The sequence below is a fragment of the Camarhynchus parvulus genome, unplaced genomic scaffold (genome assembly GCF_901933205.1).
Source record: "Camarhynchus parvulus unplaced genomic scaffold, STF_HiC, whole genome shotgun sequence".
NCBI classification, from domain to species: domain Eukaryota; kingdom Metazoa; phylum Chordata; class Aves; order Passeriformes; family Thraupidae; genus Camarhynchus; species Camarhynchus parvulus.
In genome coordinates this window covers 970-22,958 of record NW_022148221.1, presented here as the reverse complement: position 1 = coordinate 22,958, position 21,989 = coordinate 970, and the positions used below count along the sequence as shown (strand labels likewise).

The window sequence follows — 21,989 nt, the reverse complement described above, 5'->3', positions numbered from 1 at the left end:
TGGGAATTTTTTAATGGGGGATTTTTGGGAATTGTGGGGACATTTTTCGGGAATTTTTGGGAATTTTTGGGAATAGAATTGGGGGGGAATTTTTGGGGAATTTTTGGGAATTTTTTGGGAATTTGTTGGGAATTTTGGGGGGAATTTTTGTGGAATTTTTGGGGAATTTTTTGGGAATTTTTGGGGAAATTTTCGAGATTTTTTGGGGAATTTTTGGGGACATTTTTTGGGAATTTTTCGGGAATGTTTGGGAATTTTTTATTTTAATTTTTGAGGAATTTTTTTGGGGCGGCTGGAAAATTCTGGGAGAGGCTGCGGGAGAGCGACGGTGAGAACATTCCGGAACATTCCGGGAGAATTTGGGGAGAATTTGGGAATTCGGGGAATTGCGGGAAAATTTGGGGAGAAATTTGGGGAAAAATGGGGAAATTTTGGGGAAAAAATTGGCAAAAATTGGGGAAATTTTGGGGAAAAAATTGGCAAAAATTGGGGAAATTTTGGGGAAAAAATTGGATTTTTACGGTGATTTTTTTGGTGATTTTTTGGAATTTTTAGGGAGATTTTTGGGAGAATTGTTTAAAGGAAATTTTGGGGATTTTGGGGAAAATTTGGGGATTTTGTTGGGATTTTTGAGGAATTTTTGGGGAAATTTTTTGGGATTTTGGGGGATTTTTTGGGGAATTTTTTGGGGGAATTTTTTGGGAATTGTTTTGAGAAATTTGGGGGAAATTTGGGAAAAAACGGGGAAAATTTGGGGGAAAAAATTGGATTTTTGGGGGTTTTTTGGAGAATAGTTTGAGGAATTTTTGGGAATTTTTCGGGAATTTTTTGGGAATTTGTTGGGAATTTTTGGGGAATTTTTGGGGAAATTTTCGTGATTTTTTTGGGAATTTTTGGGGACATTTTTTGGGAATTTTTCGGGAATGTTTGGGAATTTTTTATTTTAATTTTTGAGGAATTTTTTTGGGGCGGCTGGAAAATTCTGGGAGAGGCTGCGGAGAGCAGCCACGGTGAGAACATTGCGGAACATTCCGGGAGAATTTGGGGAGAATTTGGGAATTCGGGGAATTGCGGGAAAATTTGGGGAGAAATTTGGGGAAAAACGGGGAAATTTTGGGGAAAAAATTGGCAAAAATTGAGGAAATTTGGGGGAAAAAATTGGATTTTTACGGTGATTTTTTTGGTGATTTTTTGGAATTTTTAGGGAGATTTTTGGGAGAATTGTTTAAAGGAAATTTTGGGGATTTTGGGGAAAATTTGGGGATTTTGTTGGGATTTTTGAGGAATTTTTGGGGAAATTTTTTGGGGATTTTGGGGGATTTTTTGGGGAATTTTTTGGGATTTTTGGGGGAATTTTTTGGGAATTGTTTTGAGAAATTTGGGGGAAATTTGGGAAAAACGGAGAAAAATTTTGGGGGAAAAAATTGGATTTTTGGGGTTTTTTTTGGAGAATAGTTTGAGGAATTTTTGGGAATTTTTGGGAATTTTTGGGAATTTTTGGGAATTTGTGGGGAATTTTGGGGAATTTTTGTGGGAATTTTTGGGGAATTTTTTTTTAATTTTTAGGGGATTTTTTGGGAATTTTTCGGTAAATTTTTTTGGAATTTTTGGGGAACATTTTTGGGAAATTTTTGGGAATTTTTTTGAATTTTTGGGGGATTTTTTGGGAATTTTTGGGGACATTTTTCGGGAATTTTTGGGAATTTTTTGGGAAATTTTGGGGGAATTTTTGGGGAATTTTTGGGAATTTTTTGGGGAATTTTTGGGATTTTTTGGGGGGATTTTTTGGGAATTTTGGGGGAAATTGTCGAGATTTTTTGGGGAATTTTTGGGGAATTTTTTTTTAATTTTTGGGGACATTTTTTGGGAATTTTTCGGGAATGTTTGGGAATTTTTTATTTTAATTTTTGAGGAATTTTTTTGGGGCGGCTGGAAAATTCTGGGAGAGGCTGCAGAGAGCGGCCACGGTGAGAACATTCCGGAACATTCCGGGAGAATTTGGGGAAATTTGGGAATTCGGGGAATTGCGGGAAAATTTGGGGAGAAATTTGGGGAAAAATGGGGAAATTTTGGGGAAAAAATTGGCAAAAATTGGGGAAATTTTGGGGAAAAAATTGGCAAAAATTGGGGAAATTTTGGGGAAAAAATTGGATTTTTATGGTGATTTTTTTGGTGATTTTTGTGGGGAGATTTTGGGAGAATTGTTTAAAGGAAATTTTGGGGATTTTGGGGAAAATTTGGGGATTTTGTTGGGATTTTTGAGGAATTTTTTGGGGAATTTTTGGGAAATTTTTTGGGATTTTGGGGGATTTTTTGGGGAATTTTTTGGGATTTTTTGGGGGAATTTTTGGGGAATTTTTGGGGGGATTTTGGGGAAATTTGGGGAAAAAATGGGGAAATTTTGGGGAAAAATTGATTTTGTTTTGGAGAATATTTGGGAAGAATTTTTTCGGGAATTTTTTGGGAATTTGTTGGGAATTTTGGGGGGAATTTTTGGGGAATTTTTGTGGAATTTTTGGGGAATTTTTTTTAAATTTTTAGGGGATTTTTTGGGAATTTTTCGGTAAATTTTTTTGGAATTTTTGGGAACATTTTTGGGAAATTTTTTTGGGATTTTTTGGGGGATTTTTTGGGAATTTTTGGGGACATTTTTCGGGAATTTTTGGGAATTTTTTGGGAAATTTTGGGGGAATTTTTGGGAATTTTTTTAAAATTTTGGGGACATTTTTTTGGGAATTTTGGGGAATTTTTTGGGGAATTTTTCCAGAATTTTTGGGGGACATTTTGGGGAATTTTTTGGGGAAAATTTTCGGGAATTTATTTTGAATTTTTGGGAAATTTTTCGGGAATTTTTGGGAATTTCCTCCCTTTCCCCTCCCCCACTGACACTTTCCTCCTTTTTCCCCCCAAATTTTCCGGGAATTTGGGGAATTTTTTGGGAATTTCCAGCGGCTGCTGCTCCCCCAGGGCTTCCCCGAGAGCGTCAGCCCCGACTACGGCGCCTACCAGGCCTGGGACGGGCTGCAGGTACTGGTTTGGACTGGTTTATACTGGTTTGGACTGGTTTGGACTGGTTTGGACTGGTTTGGACTGGGAGAGACTGGGTTATACTGGTTTGGACTGGTTCGGACTGGTTTGGACTGGGAGAGACTGGGTTATACTGGTTTATATTGGGTTATACTGGTTTGGACTGGTTTGGACTGGGAATGGGCTGGGACGGGATTCAGGTACTGGTTTGGACTGGTTTATACTGGTTTGGACTGGTTTGGACTGGGAGAGACTGGGTTATACTGGTTTGGACTGGTTTGTACTGGGAATGGACTGGGATGGGCTGCAGGTACTGGTTTATACTGGTTTGGACTGGTTTGGGCTGGGATAGGCTGGAGGGACTGGTTATACTGGTTTATGCTGGTTTGTACTGGTTTATACTGGTTTGTACTGGTTTGGACTGGGAATGGGCTGGGACGGGATTCTGGTACTGGTTGTACTGGTTTATACTGGGAGAGACTGGGAGAGACTGGGATGGGCTGCAGGTACTGGTTATACTGGTTTAGACTGGTTTGTACTGGTTTATACTGGGAGGGACTGGTTTGTACTGGGTTGTACTGGTTTGTACTAGGAGGTACTGGGAGAAACTGGTTTGTACTGGGAATGGACTGGGACAGCCTGTAGGTACTGGTTGTACTGGTTATACTGGTTTATACTGGTTTGGACTGCTTTGGACTGGTTTGTACTGGTTTGTACTGGGAATGGACTGGTTTGTACTGGTTTATACTGGGAGAGACTGGTTTATACTGGTTTGGACTGCTTTGGACTGGGAGAGAGTGGTTTGTACTGGGAGGGGATTGGGAGAACTGGTCTATACTGGTCCATACTGGTCCATACTGGTCCATACTGGTCCATACTGGTTTATACTGGTCCGTACTGGTTTATACTGGTCCATACTGGTCCATACTGGTCCATACTGGTCCATACTGGTCCATACTGGTTTATACTGGTCCGTACTGGTCCGTGCTGGTCCATACTGGTCCATACTGGTCCATACTGGTCCATACTGGTCCGTACTGGTCCGTGCTGGTCCGTACTGGTCTGTACTGGTCCATACTGGTCCATACTGGTTTATACTGGTCCATACTGGTCTATACTGGTCCGTACTGGTTCATACTGGTCCATACTGGTCCATACTGGTCCATACTGGTCCATACTGGTCCGTACTGGTCCATACTGGTCCATACTGGTCCGTACTGGTCCATACTGGTCCGTACTGGTCCATACTGGTCCATACTGGTCCATAGTGGTCCGTACTGGTCCATACTGGTTTATACTGGTCCATACTGGTCCATACTGGTCCATACTGGTCCATACTGGTTTATACTGGTCCATACTGGTCCATACTGGTTTATACTGGTCCATACTGGTCCATACTGGTCCGTACTGGTCCGTACTGGTCCATACTGGTCCGTACTGGTCCATACTGGTCCGTACTGGTCCGTACTGGTCCGTACTGGTCCATACTGGTCCATACTGGTCCATACTGGTCCGTACTGGTCCATACTGGTCCATACTGGTCCATACTGGTTTATACTGGTCCGTGCTGGTTCCAGGCCCTCTGCTCCTCGCTCTGCTCCTCGCTCTCTGCCCGCGCCGTGCTCGAGGCCGTCGGGGTCGGCGACGGCTCCGCCTCCGTCACCGGGGCCGCGCTCACCTGGCTCATCCGAGGTGGGGAAAGGCCCAAAATTCCCCCGAAAATTCACAAAAAATTCCCAAAAAATCCCCAAAAAATTCCCAAAAAATTCCCCCAAAAAATTCCCCCAAAATTCCCAAAAAAAAAAAAAAAAATCCAAAAAAATATCACCAAAATTTCCCAAAAAAATTCCCCCCCAAAAATTCCCAAAAAATTCCAAAAAATTCCCCAAAAATTTCCCCAAAAACTTCCCCAAAAATTCCCAAAAAATTCCCCAAAAATTTCCCCAAAAATTCCTGAAAAAATCCCAAAAAATTCCCCAAAATTTTCCCAAAAATTCCCAAAAAATTCCAAAAAAATTCACCAAAAATTCCCCAAAAAAATTCCCCAAAAATTCCAAAAAAATTCCCAAAAATTCCTCAAAAATTCCAAAAAAATCCCGAAAATTCCCTAAAAATTCCCCAAAAATTTCCCCAAAAACTTCCCCAAAAAAATCCCAAAAAATTCCCCAAAAAATTCCCGAAAATTCCCAAAAAATTCCCCAAAAATCCCCCAAAAAATCCACAAAAAATTCCCCCAAAAATTCCAAAAAAATTCACCGTAAAAGATCCCAAATAAATTCCCCAATAAATTCCCAAAAAATCCACAAAAAATACCCAAAAAGTTCCCCAAAAAATTCCCCCAAAATTCCCAAAATAATCCCAAAAAAATTCCAAAAAATTCCGCAAAAAATCCCCCAAAAATATCCTCAAAAAATTCCCAAAAATTCCCCAAAAATTCGCAAAAAATCCCAAAAAATTCCCCCAAAAATTCACCCCAAAAATTCCCAAAAAGTTCCTCAAAAATCCACAAAAAATACCAAAAAATATTCCCAAAAAATTCCCAAAAATTCCTGAAAAATTCCCAAAAAAATCACAAAAATTCCCTAAAAATTCCCCCAAAAATTCCACCAAAAAATTCCCCTAAAAATTCCCAAAAAAATTCCCAAAAAATCCCCCCAAAAATCAAAATTCACCCCCAAAATCCCCCAAAAATTCCCCCAAAAATTCCCAAAAAATTCCCCAAAAATGTCCCCAAAAATTCCTGAAAAAATCCCAAAAAATTCCCCAAAATTTTCCCAAAAATTCCCCAAAAAAATTCCAAAAAAATTCACCAAAAATTCCCCCCAAAAATTCCCCAAAAATTCCCCAAAAAAAAAATTCCCAAAACAAAAAAATTCCCCAAAAATTCCCAAAAAAATTCCCAAAAAAATCCCCCCAAAATTCCCCAAAAATTCCCCCCAAAATTTCCCCAAAAATTCCAATAAATTCCCAAAAAAAATCCCCAAAAATTCCCCAAAAAAATCACCAAAAATTCCCCCAAAAATAATTCCCAAAAAATTCCCCTAAAAATTCCCAAAAAAATTCACAAAAAAATTCCCAAAAAAATACCCCCAAATTCCCCCAAAAATCCCAAAAAATTCCCAAAAATTTCCTAAAAATTCCCCAAAAAATTCCCCAACAAAATCACAATTCCACAAAAAATTACCCCCAAAAATTCCCAAAAGAATCCCAAAAAATTCCCCAAAAATTCCCCAAAAAATTCCCAAAAAATAACCAAAAAATCCCCAAAAATTCCTGGAATTCAAAAAAAATTCCCCAAAATTCTGAGCTCAAAATTCCAAAGAATTCTCAAAAAAAATCCCCAAATTCCAGCCCCGAAATTCCCCAAAATTCCACCCCCAAATTCCCGAAATTCAACCCAAAAATTCCCAAAATTCCATCCCCAAATTCCCAAAATTCCCGAATTTCCCCCCGAAATTCCCAGAATTCCAGCTCCAAATTCCCCAAAATTCCATCCCCAAATCCCCAATTCCACCCTGAAATCCTGGAATTCCCAAATCCTCAGACTTCCAAGAATTTCATCCCAAAATTCCCAGCATTCCACCCAAAATTCCTCCCAAAATTCCCAAATTTCATCTCAGAATTCCCAGAATTCCTCCCCAAAATTCCAGCTCCAAATTCTCAAAATTCCAAGAATTTCATCCCAAAATTCCCAAATTTCCCCCCAAAATTCCTCCCAAATTCCAAAATTCCATCTCCAAATTCTCCAAATTCCCAAATTTCCCCCCAAAATTCCCAGAATTCCAGCTCCAAATTCCCCAAAATTTCATCCCAAAATTCCCAGAATTCCCCCCAAATTTCCTCCCAAAATTCCCAAATTTCATCTCAGAATTCCCAGATTTCCTCCCCAAAATCCTCGAAATTCCACCCCCAAATTCCCAAAAAATTCCCACCCCAATTCCCAAAATTCAACCCAAAAATTCCCAGAATTCCATCCTGAAATCCCCAGATTTCCCCCCCAAATTCCCAAAATTTCATCCTGAAATCTGCAAAATTCCATCTCCAAATTCTCAAAATTCCCAAAATTCCATCCCCAAATTCCCAGAATTCCACCCTGAAATCCCCAAATTTCCAGATTTCCCCACAAAAATCCCCAAAATTCCCAAAATTCCCCAAATTCCAGCTCCAAATTCTCAAAATTTCAAGAATTTCATCCCAAAATTCCCAAATTTCCCCCCAAAATTCCCAAAATTCCTCCCAAAATTCCCAGAATTCCAGCTCCAAATTCTCAAAATTCCCAAATTTCCCCCCAGAATTCCCAGAATTCCTCCCAAAATTCCCAGAATTCCAGCTCCAAATTCCCCAAAATTTCATCCCAAAATTCCCAGAATTCCCCCCAAATTTCCTCCCAAAATTCCCAAATTTCATCTCAGAATTCCCAGATTTCCTCCCCAAAATCCTCGAAATTCCACCCCCAAATTCCCAAAAATCCCACCCCCCAATTCCCAAAATTCAACCCAAAAATTCCCAGAATTCCATCCTGAAATCCCCAAATTTCCCCCCCAAATTCCCAAAATTTCATCCTGAAATCTGCAAAATTCCATCTCCAAATTCTCAAAATTCCCAAAATTCCATCCCAAAATTCCCAGAATTCCACCCTGAAATCCCCAAATTCCCAAATTTCCCCACAAAAATCCCCAAATTTCCCAAAATTCCCAAAATTCCAGCTCCAAATTCTCAAAATTTCAAGAATTTCATCCCAAAATTCCCAAAATTTCATCCCAAAATTCCCAAAATTCCCCCCAAAATTCCTCCCAAAATTCCCAGAATTCCAGCTCCAAATTCTCCAAATTCCCAAATTTCCCCCCAAAATTCCCAGAATTCCAGCTCCAAATTCCCCAAAATTTCATCCCAAAATTCCCAGAATTCCCCCCAAATTTCCTCCCAAAATTCCCAAATTTCATCTCAGAATTCCCAGATTTCCTCCCCAAAATCCTCGAAATTCCACCCCCCAATTCCCAAAATTCAACCCAAAAATTCCCAGAATTCCATCTCCAAATTCTCAAAATTCCCAAATTTCCCCCCAAAATTCCCAAAATTCCTCCCAAAAATCCCAAATTTCATCTCAGAATTCCCAGATTTCCTCCCCAAAATCCTCGAAATTCCACCCCCAAATTCCCAAAAATTCCACCCCCCAATATTCCCAGAATTCCATCCTGAAATCCCCAAATTCCCAAATTTCCCCCCGAAATTCCCAAAATTTCATCCTGAAATCTGCAAAATTCCATCTCCAAATTCTCAAAATTCCCAAAATTCCATCCCAAAATTCCCAGAATTCCACCCTGAAATCCCCAAATTCCCAAATTTCCCCCCGAAATTCCCAAAATTCCTCCCAAAATTCCCAGAATTCCAGCTCCAAATTCTCAAAATTCCCAAATTTCCCCCCAAAATTCCCAGAATTCCTCCCAAAATTCCCAGAATTCCAGCTCCAAATTCTCCAAATTCCCAAATTTCCCCCAAAATTCCCAGAATTCCAGCTCCAAATTCCCCAAAATTTCATCCCAAAATTCCCAGAATTCCCCCCAAATTTCCTCCCAAAATTCCCAAATTTCATCTCAGAATTCCCAGATTTCCTCCCCAAAATCCTCGAAATTCCACCCCCAATTCCCAAAAATTCCACCCCCCAATTCCCAAAATTCAACCCAAAAATTCCCAGAATTCCATCTCCAAATTCTCAAAATTCCCAAATTTCCCCCCAAATTCCCAGAATTCCACCCTGAAATCCCCAAATTCCCAAATTTCCCCCCCCAAAATTCCCAGCATTTCAGCTCCAAATTCACCAAAATTCCATCCCCAAAATCCCCAGAATTCCCAAAATTTCATCCCAAAATTCCCAGAATTCCAGCTCCAAAATTCCCAAAATTCCATCCCAAAAATCCCAAAATTCCCAAATTTCCCCCCAAAATCCCCAGAATTCCATCCTTAAATCCCAAAATCCCCAAATTTCCCCAAAAATTGGGAATGGCCTGAGAATTCGCAAAACTCCGGAATAAACTGGGAATGGACTTGTTCCTCAGACGGGTCGGCATCGTGACCAGGATGGGATGGACTGGGGCTGCAGGGGTGAGACTGGGACGGACTGGGACGGACTGGGAATGGACTGGGAGGGAACTGGGACAAACTGGGATAAACTGGGAATGGACTGGGATGGACTGAGAGGGACTGGGACAAACTGGGAATGGACTGGGAGGGACTGGGAGGGACTGGGATGGACTGGGATAAACTGGGACAAACTGGGAATGGACTGGGACAAACTGGGATAAACTGGGAGGGACTGGGAGGGGATTGGGATGAACTGGGAGGAAGTGAGATGGACTGGGATAAACTGGGAGGGACTGGGAATGAACTGGGACAAACTGGGATAAACTGGGACAAACTGGGAATGGACTGGGAGGAACTGGGATGTCACTGGTCCATACTGGGAGGGACTGGGAAGGATTGGGAATGAACTGGGAGGGAACTGGTTTATACTGGGAGGGACTGGGAGGGAACTGGGAATGGACTGGGACAAACTGGGATAAACTGGGAGGGACGGGGGTAGACTGGGGTTGACTGGCTTGTACTGGTTTATACTGGGATACACTGGGAAGGGACTGGGAGGGAACTGGGATAAACTGGGATAAACTGGGGGGGGGATTGGGAATGAACTGGGATGGACTGGGATAAACTGGAATGGACTGGGATGAACTGGGAGGGACTGGGAGGGGATTGGGATGGACTGGGATGAACTGGGACGGACTGGGATAAAGTGGGATGTCACTGGTCCATACTGGGAAGGACTGGGATAAACTGGGAATGGAGTGGGATGAACTGGGACGGACTGGGATAAACTGGGAGGGACTGGGAATGAACTGGGATAAACTGGGAATAGACTGGGATGGACTGGGATGAACTGGGAATGGGCTGGGAGGGAACTGGGAAGGGATTTGGAATGAACTGGGGGGAACTGGGTTATACTGGGATAAACTGGGAATAGACTGGGAGGCACTGGGATAAACTGGGACAAACTGGGATAAACTGGGGTAAACTGGAAGGGATGGGGGTGGACTGGGAGGGACTGGTTTGCACTGGTTTATACTGGTCCATACTGGTCCATACTGGTTTATACTGGTCCATACTGGTCCATACTGGTCCATACTGGTCCATACTGGTCCATACTGGTCCATACTGGTCCATACTGGTCCATACTGGTCCATACTGGTCCATACTGGTCATGTACTGGTCCATACTGGTCCATACTGGTCCATACTGGTCCATACTGGTCCATACTGGTCTGTACTGGTTTTCCCTCCCCCAGGAGCCACCTGGACTGCGAGGCCAAGCAATGGCGGTGAGGCCCCACCCCTTTCCCCATATACGGCCACACCCACCTAAGCCCCACCCACTTCTACCATATATGGCACTGAGCCTTAGCCACACCTCCTTTTCCATATATGGTAATGAGCTGCCACGCTTAAGCCCCACCCCTTCCTTGCCATATATGGCAGCAGATCTTAAGCTCCACCCCCTTTTATATTATATGGCACTGAGCCTAAGCCACGCCCCTTTTCCATATATGGCAATTGGTTGCCATCCTTAAGCCCCGCCTCCTCGCCATGTATCACAGCAAAGCTTAAGCTCCACCCCTTTTACCATATATGGACAGGCCACGCCCACACCCTTGCCATATATGGCACCACGCCCCACCCACACCTCAAACCCCGCCCCTTTTCCCATATATGGCCACTCCCACCTAAGCCCCGCCCCTCCCTTACAGCATACGTCACCCAATCCCCAAGCTCCACCCTCCCGCAGCCATATATGGGCAGGCCACGCCCACAACTCCAAATAAGGGCAAGCCCCCCCCCCCCCCTCAGGTTCGTGGCGGATCTCCTCAATGACGTCGCCCTGGTGCTGGAAATCCTCGCTCCCCATTGGCTGAGCCTTGGCCCCGCCCTCCTGGTCATGGCGGCCGCGGCCAGGGTGGGACTGGGAGGAGACTGGAGTGGACTGGGAGGGACTGGGAGGGACTGGGAGGGACTGGGGTGGACTGGGAGGGAATGGGGTGGACTGGGAGGGACTGGGATAACTGGGAGGGACTGGGGTGGACTGGGATGGACTGGGAGGGACTGGGATGGACTGGGAGGGAACTGGGATGGAACTGGGATGGACTGGGGGGGACTGGGAGGGACTGGGAGGGAACTGGGATGGACTGGGAGGGACTGGGATGGAACTGGGAGGGACTGGGAGGGACTGGGATGGACTGGGAAGAACTGGGATGGACTGGGGGGGACTGGGAGGGACTGGGATGGAACTGGGATGGAACTGGGATGGACTGGGATGGAACTGGGATGGACTGGGAGGGACTGGGATGGACTGGGAGGGACTGGGATGGACTGGGATGGAACTGGGGGGCTGGTACTGGTTTATACTGGTTTGGACTGGGAGTCAATGTAAAACTGAAACCTGTGTATACTGGTTTACACTGGTTTATACTGGTTTATACTGGTTTACACCAGTTTTTTCTATTTGTACTGGTTTAAAACATTTCATACTGGTTTATACTGGTTTGTACCAGGTTTTTTCCAATTAAACCGGTTTAAACTGGTTTATACTGGTTTATACTGGTTTATACTGGTCTATACCGGTTTAAAACATCTCCATACTGGTTTTATACTGGTCCATACCGGTTTTTTCCATACTGGTCTATACCGGTCATACCGGTCCATACTGGTTTATACTGGTTTATACTGGCTTATACTGGTCTATACCGGTCCATACTGGTCCGTACTGGTCCATACTGGTCCATACTGGTCCATACCGGTCCATACTGGTCCATACTGGTCTGTACTGGTCCATACCGGTCCATACTGGTCCATACTGGTCCGTACTGGTCCATACTGGTCCATACCGGTCCTTACTAGTCCATACTGGTCTGTACTGGTCCATACTGGTCCATACTGGTCTGTACTGGTCGCAGTGCGTGGTGGGCGTGGCCGGCGGCGCCACCAGGGCGGCCTTGGCCGTGCACCAGGCCCGGAGGGACAACGTGGCCGACGTGGCCGCCAAGGACAGCAGCCAGGTGGGGCTGGGGGCACTGGTTTGTACTGGGAGGGCACTGGGAGGGGATTGGGGGCAGTCTGTACTGGTTTATACTGGTTTGTACTGGTTTGTATTGGTTTTTACTGGTTTAGAGTGGTAAATGTGCTAGCAATCCAAGATGGCCGCCAAGTGAATTATCCAAGATGGCCGCCAAGGACGGCAGCCGGGTGGGACTGGGAGCACTGGTTTGGACTGGGAAGGTTCATACTGGTCCGTACTGGTCCATACTGGTTTATACTGGTCCATACCGGTCCATACTGGTCCATACTGGTTTATACTGGTCTATACTGGTCCATACTGGTCCATACTGGTCCATACTGGTCCATACTGGTCTACTGGTCCATACTGGTCATACCGTATCTCATACTGGTCCATACTGGTTTATACTGGTCTATACGGTCCATACCGGTCCATACTGGTCCATACTGGTCCATACTGGTCCATACTGGTCCATACTGGTCCATACTGGTCCATACTGGTCCATACTGGTCCATACTGGTCCATACTGGTCCATACTGGCCCATACTGGCTTGTACTGGTCCATACTGGTTTATACTGGTCCATACTGGTTTGTACTGGTCCATACTGGTTTTTACTGGTCCGTCCTGGTCCATACTGATCCATACTGGTCCATACTGGTCCATACTGGTCCATACTGGTCCATACTGGTTTATACTGGTCTATACCGGTCCATACGGTCCATACTGGTCCATACTGGTCCATACTGGTTTATACTGGTCCATACTGGTCCATACTGGCCCATACTGGCTTGTACTGGTCCATACTGATCCATACTGGTTTATACTGGTTTATACTGGTCCATACTGGTCCATACTGGTTTATACTGGTCCATACTGGTTTGTACTGGTCCATACTGGTTTTTACCGGGCAGGAGACGCTGGTGAACGGGGCGGGGCTGCTGCTGTCGCTGTTGCTCCTCCCACTCTTGGACGGTCGGCCATGGTAAGGGGCGGGGCTTTAAAAGGGGCGGGGCTTGAGTGGGAGGGGCTACTTAAAGTGTGTAGCCAGAGGGGGCGGGGCCTAAGGGAGAAAGGGGCGGGGCCAAAATGAAGGTGAAACTTGCCTAATTGAAGGGAAAAGGGCGTGGCTTAAAGGGGAGGAGCCTCAAGTGGTGGGTGTGGCTTGGGGAAAGGGGCGTGTCTTAAGGGGAGGAGCTTCAAGTGGAGGGGTTTTAATTGGGTGGTGTCTCTTTAGTGGGTGTGGCTTGCAGAAAAGGGGTGTGGCTTAAGTTTGACAGGGGGTGGGGCTTCAAATTGGGAAATGGGAGGGGCTTAAAGGGGAATGGGAGGGGCTTAAATTGGAGGGGCTTAAAGGGGTTAACTGGGAAAGGGGAGGGGCTTGGGGAAAGGGGGCGGGGCCAACAGCAGTAAAGGTGGTTTAGGTGGGGTGGGTGTGGCCTATCGGGCAGTGGGCGTGGCCTGGGTGTGGTTTGGTGCTTTCCAGCATAGGTGGGTGTGGCTTAGTTGTAAATGGGCATGGCCTGTCAGTGGGCGTGTCCATTCTCACCTGGCCACGCCCCTGCCCTGTCCAGGCTCACCTGGGCGTGGTCCTGGTGATGTGGGCGTGGCCAGGTGATGTGGGCGTGAGGTGGGTGTGGCCTAAGTGTGAGTTGAGATTCCCCCGTTAGGTGGGATGGGTGTGGCCTACCAGTAAGTGGGCGTGTCCCACTCTCACCTGTCCATCATCACCTGGGCGTGGTCTCGGTGAGGTGGGCGTGGCCTCAGCTCCCACCCAGGTGAGCTTTGGCCTCTCCCACCTTGGGTGGGCGTGGCTTATTCGCAAGCGGGCATTGTTTTTTGTCAACGGGGCGTGGCCTAACAGGCAGTGGGCGTGCCCGCCCTCACCTGGCCACGCCCCCTCGCCCATCCAGCCTCACCTGGGCCACCCTGGTTCTCCTCATGGCCGCTCACCTGGGCGCCAACCTGGCCGCCATCGGCTCCCTCACCTTGACCTCCCTGAACCGGCCCCGCCTCCGCCTCGCCATTGGCTGGGCCCTGCGAGGGGGCGGGGCTAGAGGGGAGAGGGGCGTGGCCCGGCCAGGAGTGGGCGGGGTCGAGCTGGAGGTGCCGACGCCCGAGCAGGTGAACCCCAGGGAGCCGCTGCTGCCAGGTGAGGGCGCCTGGGCGGGGTGGGGACACCTGGGGACACCTGGGGGGGTTTGGGGACACCTGGGGACACCTGGGGGGGTTTGGGGTCACCTGGGGACACCTGGGGGTTTGGGGACACCTGGGGACACCTGGGGGTTTGGGGACACCTGGGGACACCTGGGGAGGATTTTGGGGTCACCTGGGGACACCCGGGGAGGTTTTTGGGGTCACCTGGGGGCGGGGGTTTGAAGGATTTGGGGTCACCTGGACACACCTGGGGACACCTCGGGGGGATTTGGAATAACCTGGACACACCTGGAGGGGATTTGGGGACACCTGAGAGGGATTTGGGGTCACCTGGGGACCGGGGGAGGATTTGGGGACACCTGGGGGAATTTGCGGTCATCTGGACACACCTGGGGACCCACTGGGACACCTGGGGGAGGTTTGGGGTCACCTGAGGGAGATTTTGGGGGATTTGGGGTCACCTGGGGAGACCTGGATGATGTCACCGGGCACACTCGGATGACATCACCGGTCACACCTGGATGACATCACCGGGCACACCCGGATGACGTCACTGGGGAACACCTGGATGACGTCACCGGGACACACTCGGATGACGTCACCGGGGCACACCTGGATGACGTCACCGGGCACACCTGGATGACGTCACTGGGGACACCTGGATGATGTCACAGGGGAACACCTGGATGACGTCACCGGGGCACACCTGGATGACGTCACCAGGCACACCCGGATGGTGTCACTGAGCACACCTGGATGACGTCACTGGGCACACTCAGATGACATCACCGGGCACACCTGTATGACGTCACCGGGGCACACCCGGATGACGTCACTGGGGCACACCCAGATGACGTCATTGGGCACACCTGGATGACATCACCGGGTCACACCTGGATGATGTCACCGGGTCACACCTGGATGACGTCACCGGGCATTCCCTGGATGACGTCACCGGGTCACACCTGGATGACATCACCATGCACACCCGGATGACGTCACCGGGGCACACCCGGATGACGTCATTGGGCACGCCTGGATGACGTCACCGGGGCACACCCGGATGACGTCATTGGGCACGCCTGGATGACGTCACTGGGCACACTCAGATGACATCACCGTGCACACCCGGATGACGTCACCGGGGCACACCCAGATGATGTCATTGGGCACACTCAGATGATGTCACCGTGCACACCTGGATGACGTCATTGGGCACGCCCGGATGACGTCACGGGGCACGCCTGGATGACATCACTGGGCACACCCAGATGACGTCATAGCCCCTCCCCCTCCCCCCAGGGTTCGGGTCCCGCCTGCGGCTGCACCTGGGGGCGCCCCTGGAGCTGCTGCTGAGCAGGTGAGGGGCATGCTGGGAAACGGGCGGTTTGGGGAACTCGGGGATTTTTGGGATTTTTTGGGAATTTTTGGGGATTTGGGGGGAATTTGGGGATTTTTTGGGATTTTTTGGGAGTATTTGGGGATTTTTTTGGACTTTTGGGAACATTTTTTTGGATTTTGGGGGATTTTTTTTTGGGAAATTTTGGGGGAATTAGGGGATTTTTTTGGGAATATTTTTGGGGATTTTTTGGGAATATTTTGGGATTTTTTTGACTTTTGGGGAAATCTTGGGGGAAATTGGAGATTTTTTGGGAATTTTTGGGATTTTTTTGGGATTTTTTGGGAAATCTTGGGGGAATTTGGGGAATATTTTGGGGGTTTTTTCAGGATTTTTTTGGGAATATTTTGGGATTTTGGGGGAATTTTTGGGATTATTTTGGGATTTTTTTGATTTTTGGGGATTTTTTTTTTTTTTGGGGGGATTTTTGGGAATATTTTGGGATTTTTTTGATTTTTGGGGAATTTTTTTTGGATTTTTGGGGGATTTTAGGATTTTTTTGGGATTTTTTGGGAAGTCTTGGGGGAATTTGGGGAATATTTTGGGATTTTTGGGGGGATTTTTGGGATTTTTTTTTTATTTTTGGGAATTTTTTTTTTGATTTTTGGGGATTTTTTTGGGGGATTTTTGGGGAAATCTTGGGGGACTTTGGGGAATATTTGGGGATTTTGGGGCGTTTTTTGGGAATATTTTGGGGATTTTTTTGGATTTTTGGGGAAATTTTGGGGGAATTTGAGGAATATTTGGGGATTTTGGGGGGATTTTTTGGGAATATTTTGGAATTTTTTTTATTTTTGGGGGGTTTTTGGGAAAATCTTGGGGGAAATTGGGGATTTTTTGGGGATTTGGGAATATTTAGGGATTTTTTTTGGCTTTTGGGAATATTTTGGGGGGAATTTTTGGGGCAATTTTGTGGGATTATTTTTGGGGTATTTTCTGGGAATTTTGGGAGAATTTGGGGAATTTTGGGGGGGAATTTTTTGGGATTTTTTTTGTTAATTTTGAGGGGATTTTTTGGGGATTTTTTATCGAATTTTGTGGAGATTTCTTTAAAATTTCGTGAGATTTTTTTGAATTTTATGGGGATTTTTTGCAAATTTTGTGGGGATTTTGTGGGGATTTTGTGGATTTTTTAAAATTCTGACCAATTTGGGGATTTTTTCTCCCGTTTTTCAGCGAGGCCGAGCTGCGGAAAGCTCTGGAATGCGGGAGCCCCGATTACATCATCGTGCTCCGCCCCTCCCAAGGTGGGAAAAAAAATCCCAAAATTTGGGGGAAAAAAGGGAAAAAATCACAAAATTTGAAGGAAAAACAAAAAAAATTCAAAATTTGGGGGAAAAAATTCAAAATTTGGGAGAAAAATCCCAAAATTTCCAGGAAAGAGACCAAAAAAAACCCCAAAATTCAGGTGGAAAATCCAAAATTTTGGGGAGAAAATGCGAAATTTTGTGGGGGAAAAGAAAAAAAAAAATCCAAAATTTGGGGGAAAAAAAGAGGCCAAAAATTTTAAAATGTGGGTGGAAAATGAAAAAAAAAATTGGGGAAAAAATGCACAATTTGGGGAAATTTTTTTGGTGAATTTTGAGTGAATTTTTGGTGGGTTTTGGGTGAATTTTGGCGATTTTTGGGTGATTTTTCTGTGACTTTTTTGTGGATTTTGGGTGAATTTTGGGCCATTTTTTTGGTGTTTTTTGTGTGAATTTTTCATGAATTTTTTTTGTGAATTTTGAGTAATTTTTTTGGTGAATTTCAGGTGAATTGGGGGCGATTTTTGCATGAATTTTGAGTGAATTTTTTGTGATTTTTGTGAGAGTTTTTGGTGAACTTTGAATGATTTTTGGTGAATTTTGGGCAAGTTTTTGGTGATTTTTGTGTGAATTTTTCATGAATTTTTTTGTGTGTTTTGGGTGAATTTTGTGAATTTTTGGATAATTTCTCGTGACTTTTTTGTGAATTTTGAGTAATTTTTTTGGTGAATTTCAGGTGAATTTGGGGCGATTTTTGCGTGAATTTTGGGTGAATTTTGGGCAATTTTTTGGTGATTTTGGTGTGAATTTTTCATGAATATTTTTTGTGGATTTGGGGTGAATTTTGGGCCATTTTTGGTGAATTTTTTGGTGGATTTTGGGTGAATTTTGGGCCATTTTGGGTGATTTTTGTGTGAATTTTGAGTGAATTTTTTTTTGTCATTTTTGTGAGAATTTTTGGTGAATTTTGGGTGAATTCGGTTGAACCTTGGGTGAATTTTCTGTGGTTTTTTGGTGAATTTTGAGGTTAGTTTGGGATGACTTTTGGGCAATTTTTTGGTGATTTTGGTGTGAATTTTTCATGAATTTTTTGTGGATTTTGGGTGAATTTTGGGCCATTTTTGGTGATTTTTTGGCTGGATTTTGGTGAAATTTTTTTGGTGAATTTCAGGCGATTTTTTGGTGATTTTTGTGAGAATTTTGAAAGAATTTTTTGGTGATTTTTGTGAGAATTTTTGGTGAATTTTGGGTGAATTCGGTTGAACGTTGGGTGAATTTTCTGTGGTTTTTTTGGTGAATTTTGGGGTTAGTTTGGGATGATTTTTGGGTGAATTTTTGTGAATTTTGTGTGAATTTTTGAGTCAATTTTCCGTGAATTTTTGGTGAATTTTTTGTGAATTTTAAGTGAATTTTTCCCTCCAAATTCCCCCATTTTGGGGCCGTTTTTTCTCCAAATTTTGCCATTTTTGAGCCTTTTTTTCTCCGATTTTCACCGTTTTTGCGCCGTTTTTTCCCAATTTTCTCTTTTCTGACCCCAATTTCTCTCTCCAGGCTGGGTGGGGATATTTTGTAGTCCTTGAGTAGAATTTTGAGTGGATTTTGGGTGAATTTGGGGCAATTTCTTGGTGATTTTTGGGTGAATTTTGGCGATTTTTTGGCAATTTTTCTGTGACTTTTTTGTGATTTTTTGGGTGAATTTTGGGTGATTTTTTTTGTGATTTTTGTGAGAATTTTTTTGTGAATTTTCAGTGACGTTTTTGCAAATTTTGGGTGAATTTTGGGCAATTTTTTGGTGATTTTTCTGTGACTTTTTTGTGATTATTGGGTGATTTTTTGGGTGAAGTTTGGGTGAATTTTGGGCAATTTTTTGGTGATTTTGGTGTGAATTTTTCATGAATTTTTTGTGGATTTTGGGTGAATTTTGGGCCATTTTTGGTGATTTTTTTGGTGGATTTTGGTGACATTTTTTTTTGTGAATTTCAGGCGATTTTTTGGTGATTTTTGCGCGAATTTTGAAAGAATTTTTTGTGATTTTTGTGAGAATTTTTGGTGAATTTTGGGTGAATTCGGTTGAACGTTGGGTGAATTTTCTGTGGGTTTTTTTGGTGAATTTTGAGATGATTTTGGGGTGAATTTTTGTGAATTTGGGGTCAATTTTGTGTGAATTTTTCAATCAATTTTGTGTGAATTTTTGGTGAATTTTGAGTCAATTTTTCGTGCATTTTTGGTGAATTTTTTGTGAATTTTTCATGAATTTTTCCCTCCAAATTCCCCCATTTTGGGGCCATTTTTTCTCCGATTTTCGCCGTTTTTCCTCCGATTTTCGCCGTTTCTGCGCCGTTTTTTCCGATTTCCCCTTTTCCGAGCCGATTTCTCTCCCCAGGCTGGGTGGGGGTGGGGCTGCCCCTGAAGCCCCAATCCTGGCTTGGAATTCCAGGAATTTTTGTTCCCAAATTTCATTGTTCCAGGGTCTTATTTTGAGTGGATTTTTGTGATATTTTTATGAATTATTGGGTGAATTTTGGGTGATTTTTTGGTGATTTTTGTGTGAATTTTTCATGAATTTTTTTGTGGATTTTGGGTGAATTTTGGGCCATTTTTGGTGGATTTTTGTGAATTTCAGGCGATTTTTTGGTGATTTTTTGTGTGGATTTTGGGTGAATTTTTTGTGATTTTTGTGAGAATTTTTGGTGAATTTTGGGTGAATTCGGTTGAACGTTGGGTGAATTTTCTGTGGGTTTTTTTGGTGAATTTTGAGATGATTTTGGGGTGAATTTTTGTGAATTTGGGGTCAATTTTGTGTGAATTTTTGAATCAATTTTGTGTGAATTTTTGGTGAATTTTAAGTGAATTTTTGGTGAATTTTGAGTCAATTTTTCGTGAATTTTTGGTGAATTTTTTGTGAATTTTTCATGAATTTTTCCCTCCAAATTCCCCCATTTTGGGGCCATTTTTTCTCCGATTTTCGCCGTTTTTCCTCCGATTTTTACGCTTTTTCCGCTTTTTCTTTTTTTTTTTGCCGCTTTTTTCTCGTCTTTCGATTCCCCCCTTTTCCGACCCCGATTTCTCTCCGCAGGCTGGGTGGGGGTGGGGCTGCCCCTGAAGCCCCAATCCTGGCTTGGAATTCCAGGAATTTTCGTTCCCAAATTTCATCGTTCCAGGGTCTTATTTTGAGTGGATTTTTGTGATATTTTTATGAATTATTGGGTGAATTTTGGGTGATTTTTTGGTGATTTTTGTGTGAATTTTTCATGAATTTTTTTGTGGATTTTGGGTGAATTTTGGGCCATTTTTGGTGGATTTTTGTGAATTTCAGGCGATTTTTTGGTGATTTTTGCGCGAATTTTGAAAGAATTTTTTGTGATTTTTGTGAGAATTTTTGGTGAATTTTGGGTGAATTCGGTTGAACGTTGGGTGAATTTTCTGTGGGTTTTTTTGGTGAATTTTGAGATGATTTTGGGGTGAATTTTTGTGAATTTGGGGTCAATTTTGTGTGAATTTTTGAATCAATTTTTGTGTGAATTTTTGGTGAATTTTAAGTGAATTTTTGGTGAATTTTGAGTCAATTTTTCGTGAATTTTTTGTGAATTTTTGCTGAATTTTAAGTGAATTTTTCCCTCCAAATTCCCCCATTTTGGGGCCATTTTTTTTCTACGCGAATTTTTACGCCGCTTTTTTCTCCGATTTTTGCGGCTTTTTTTCTCCGATTTTGGGCCATTTTTGCTAGCGTTTTTTCCGATTTTTTGCGCACTTTTCCGCCCGATTTCTCTCCGCAGGCTGGGTGGGGGTGGGGCTGCGCCGCGGGGCGCCCCGAAGCCGCAATCCTGGCCTGTGCCCAGGCCCTGATCCTGGAGCAGCTCCTGGGACCCGACCTGGAGGCGGCGACGCCGCTGGGACGGAAATTGGAGCCGCTGCAGAAAAAACTCCGGAGCTGCCGTGAGCAATTCCGGGAATTTGGGGAATTTTTGGGGAATTTTTTGGGAATTTTTGGGGGAATTTTTTGGGGAATTTTTGGGAATTTTTGGGGAATTTTCTGAGAATTTTTTTTTCTTTTTTGGGGCATTTTTTGGGGTTGAAATGGAAAATGTGGGGATTAAAATGGGAATTTTTTGGGGAATATTTTGTTGTTGAAATTGGACTTTTTGGGAGATTTTTTGGGGTTGAAATGGAAAATTTGGGGATTAAAATGGGAATTTTTGGGGGCATTTTGGGGTTAAAATGGAATTTTTTTTGAGGATTTTTTGGGGGGTTAAAATGGGATTTTTGGGGTCAAAATGGGATTTTTAGGGGGTAAAAGGAGATTTTTGGGAGGATTAAATGGGAATTTTTGGGGGTTAAAATGGGAATTTTTGGGGAATTTTTTGTGGTTAAAATAGGATTTTTTGGGGCGTTTGCAATGGGAATTTTTGGGGGTTAAAATTGGATTTTTGGGGGGGATATTTTGGGGTTCAAATGGGAATTTTTGGGGGAAATTTCGGCGGTTTTGGATCCGACTCGACGCCTCCCCCCCCGCACCGCCGGGCGCCGTTCCCTGGGGGGTCCTGGCCGAGACCTCGCGGCTCTTCCGGGACCTCGGCCCCGCCCTCCTGCGAGGTTGGTGCCCCAAAAATCGCCATTAAACCCCCACTTCCGGTTCACTTCCGGGTTCTACTTCCTGCTTCCGGTTTTGTTTTCTCATTCTCAAGTCACTTCCGGGGTATCCACTTCCTGCTCTGCTGATTGCATCACTTCCTGTCTCACTTCCTGTCTATACTTCCGGTTTTGATTTTTTATCCCTGAGTCACTTCCGGGGTGTGGCTTCCGGTTTTAAAATGGCGGCACTTCCGGTGGCACTTCCGGTGGCATTCCGGGTGGCACTTCCGGGTGCACTTCCGGGTTCTGAGGAGAATTTGGGGGATTTTTGGTGAATTTGGATAAAATTTGAGGAATTTCGGGTGAAATCTTCGCAGATTCGGTAAAAATTCGGGGGAATCTCCTCAGCTTTGGGGAATTTGGGGAAATTTCCAAAGAAAAAATGGAAAATTTGGGGGGAATTTTTGGAAATATTTTGAGAATTTGGGG

At 44.4% G+C, this 21,989-nt stretch overlaps 1 protein-coding gene across 1 annotated transcript; it reads left to right on the top strand.

The window, feature by feature from the left end:
- Positions 1-9,122: 9,122 nt before the first annotated feature.
- Positions 9,123-21,521, top strand: CUNH16orf58 (chromosome unknown C16orf58 homolog; the record flags this gene model as incomplete). Its single annotated transcript, XM_030969873.1, has 10 exons — positions 9,123-9,129; positions 10,364-10,396; positions 10,923-11,028; positions 12,026-12,127; positions 13,040-13,110; positions 14,039-14,277; positions 15,585-15,642; positions 16,858-16,928; positions 20,705-20,863; positions 21,443-21,521. Coding segments are annotated over exons 3-10 (797 nt in total), but the record flags the coding sequence as incomplete, so codon positions are not given.
- Positions 21,522-21,989: the final 468 nt, after the last annotated feature.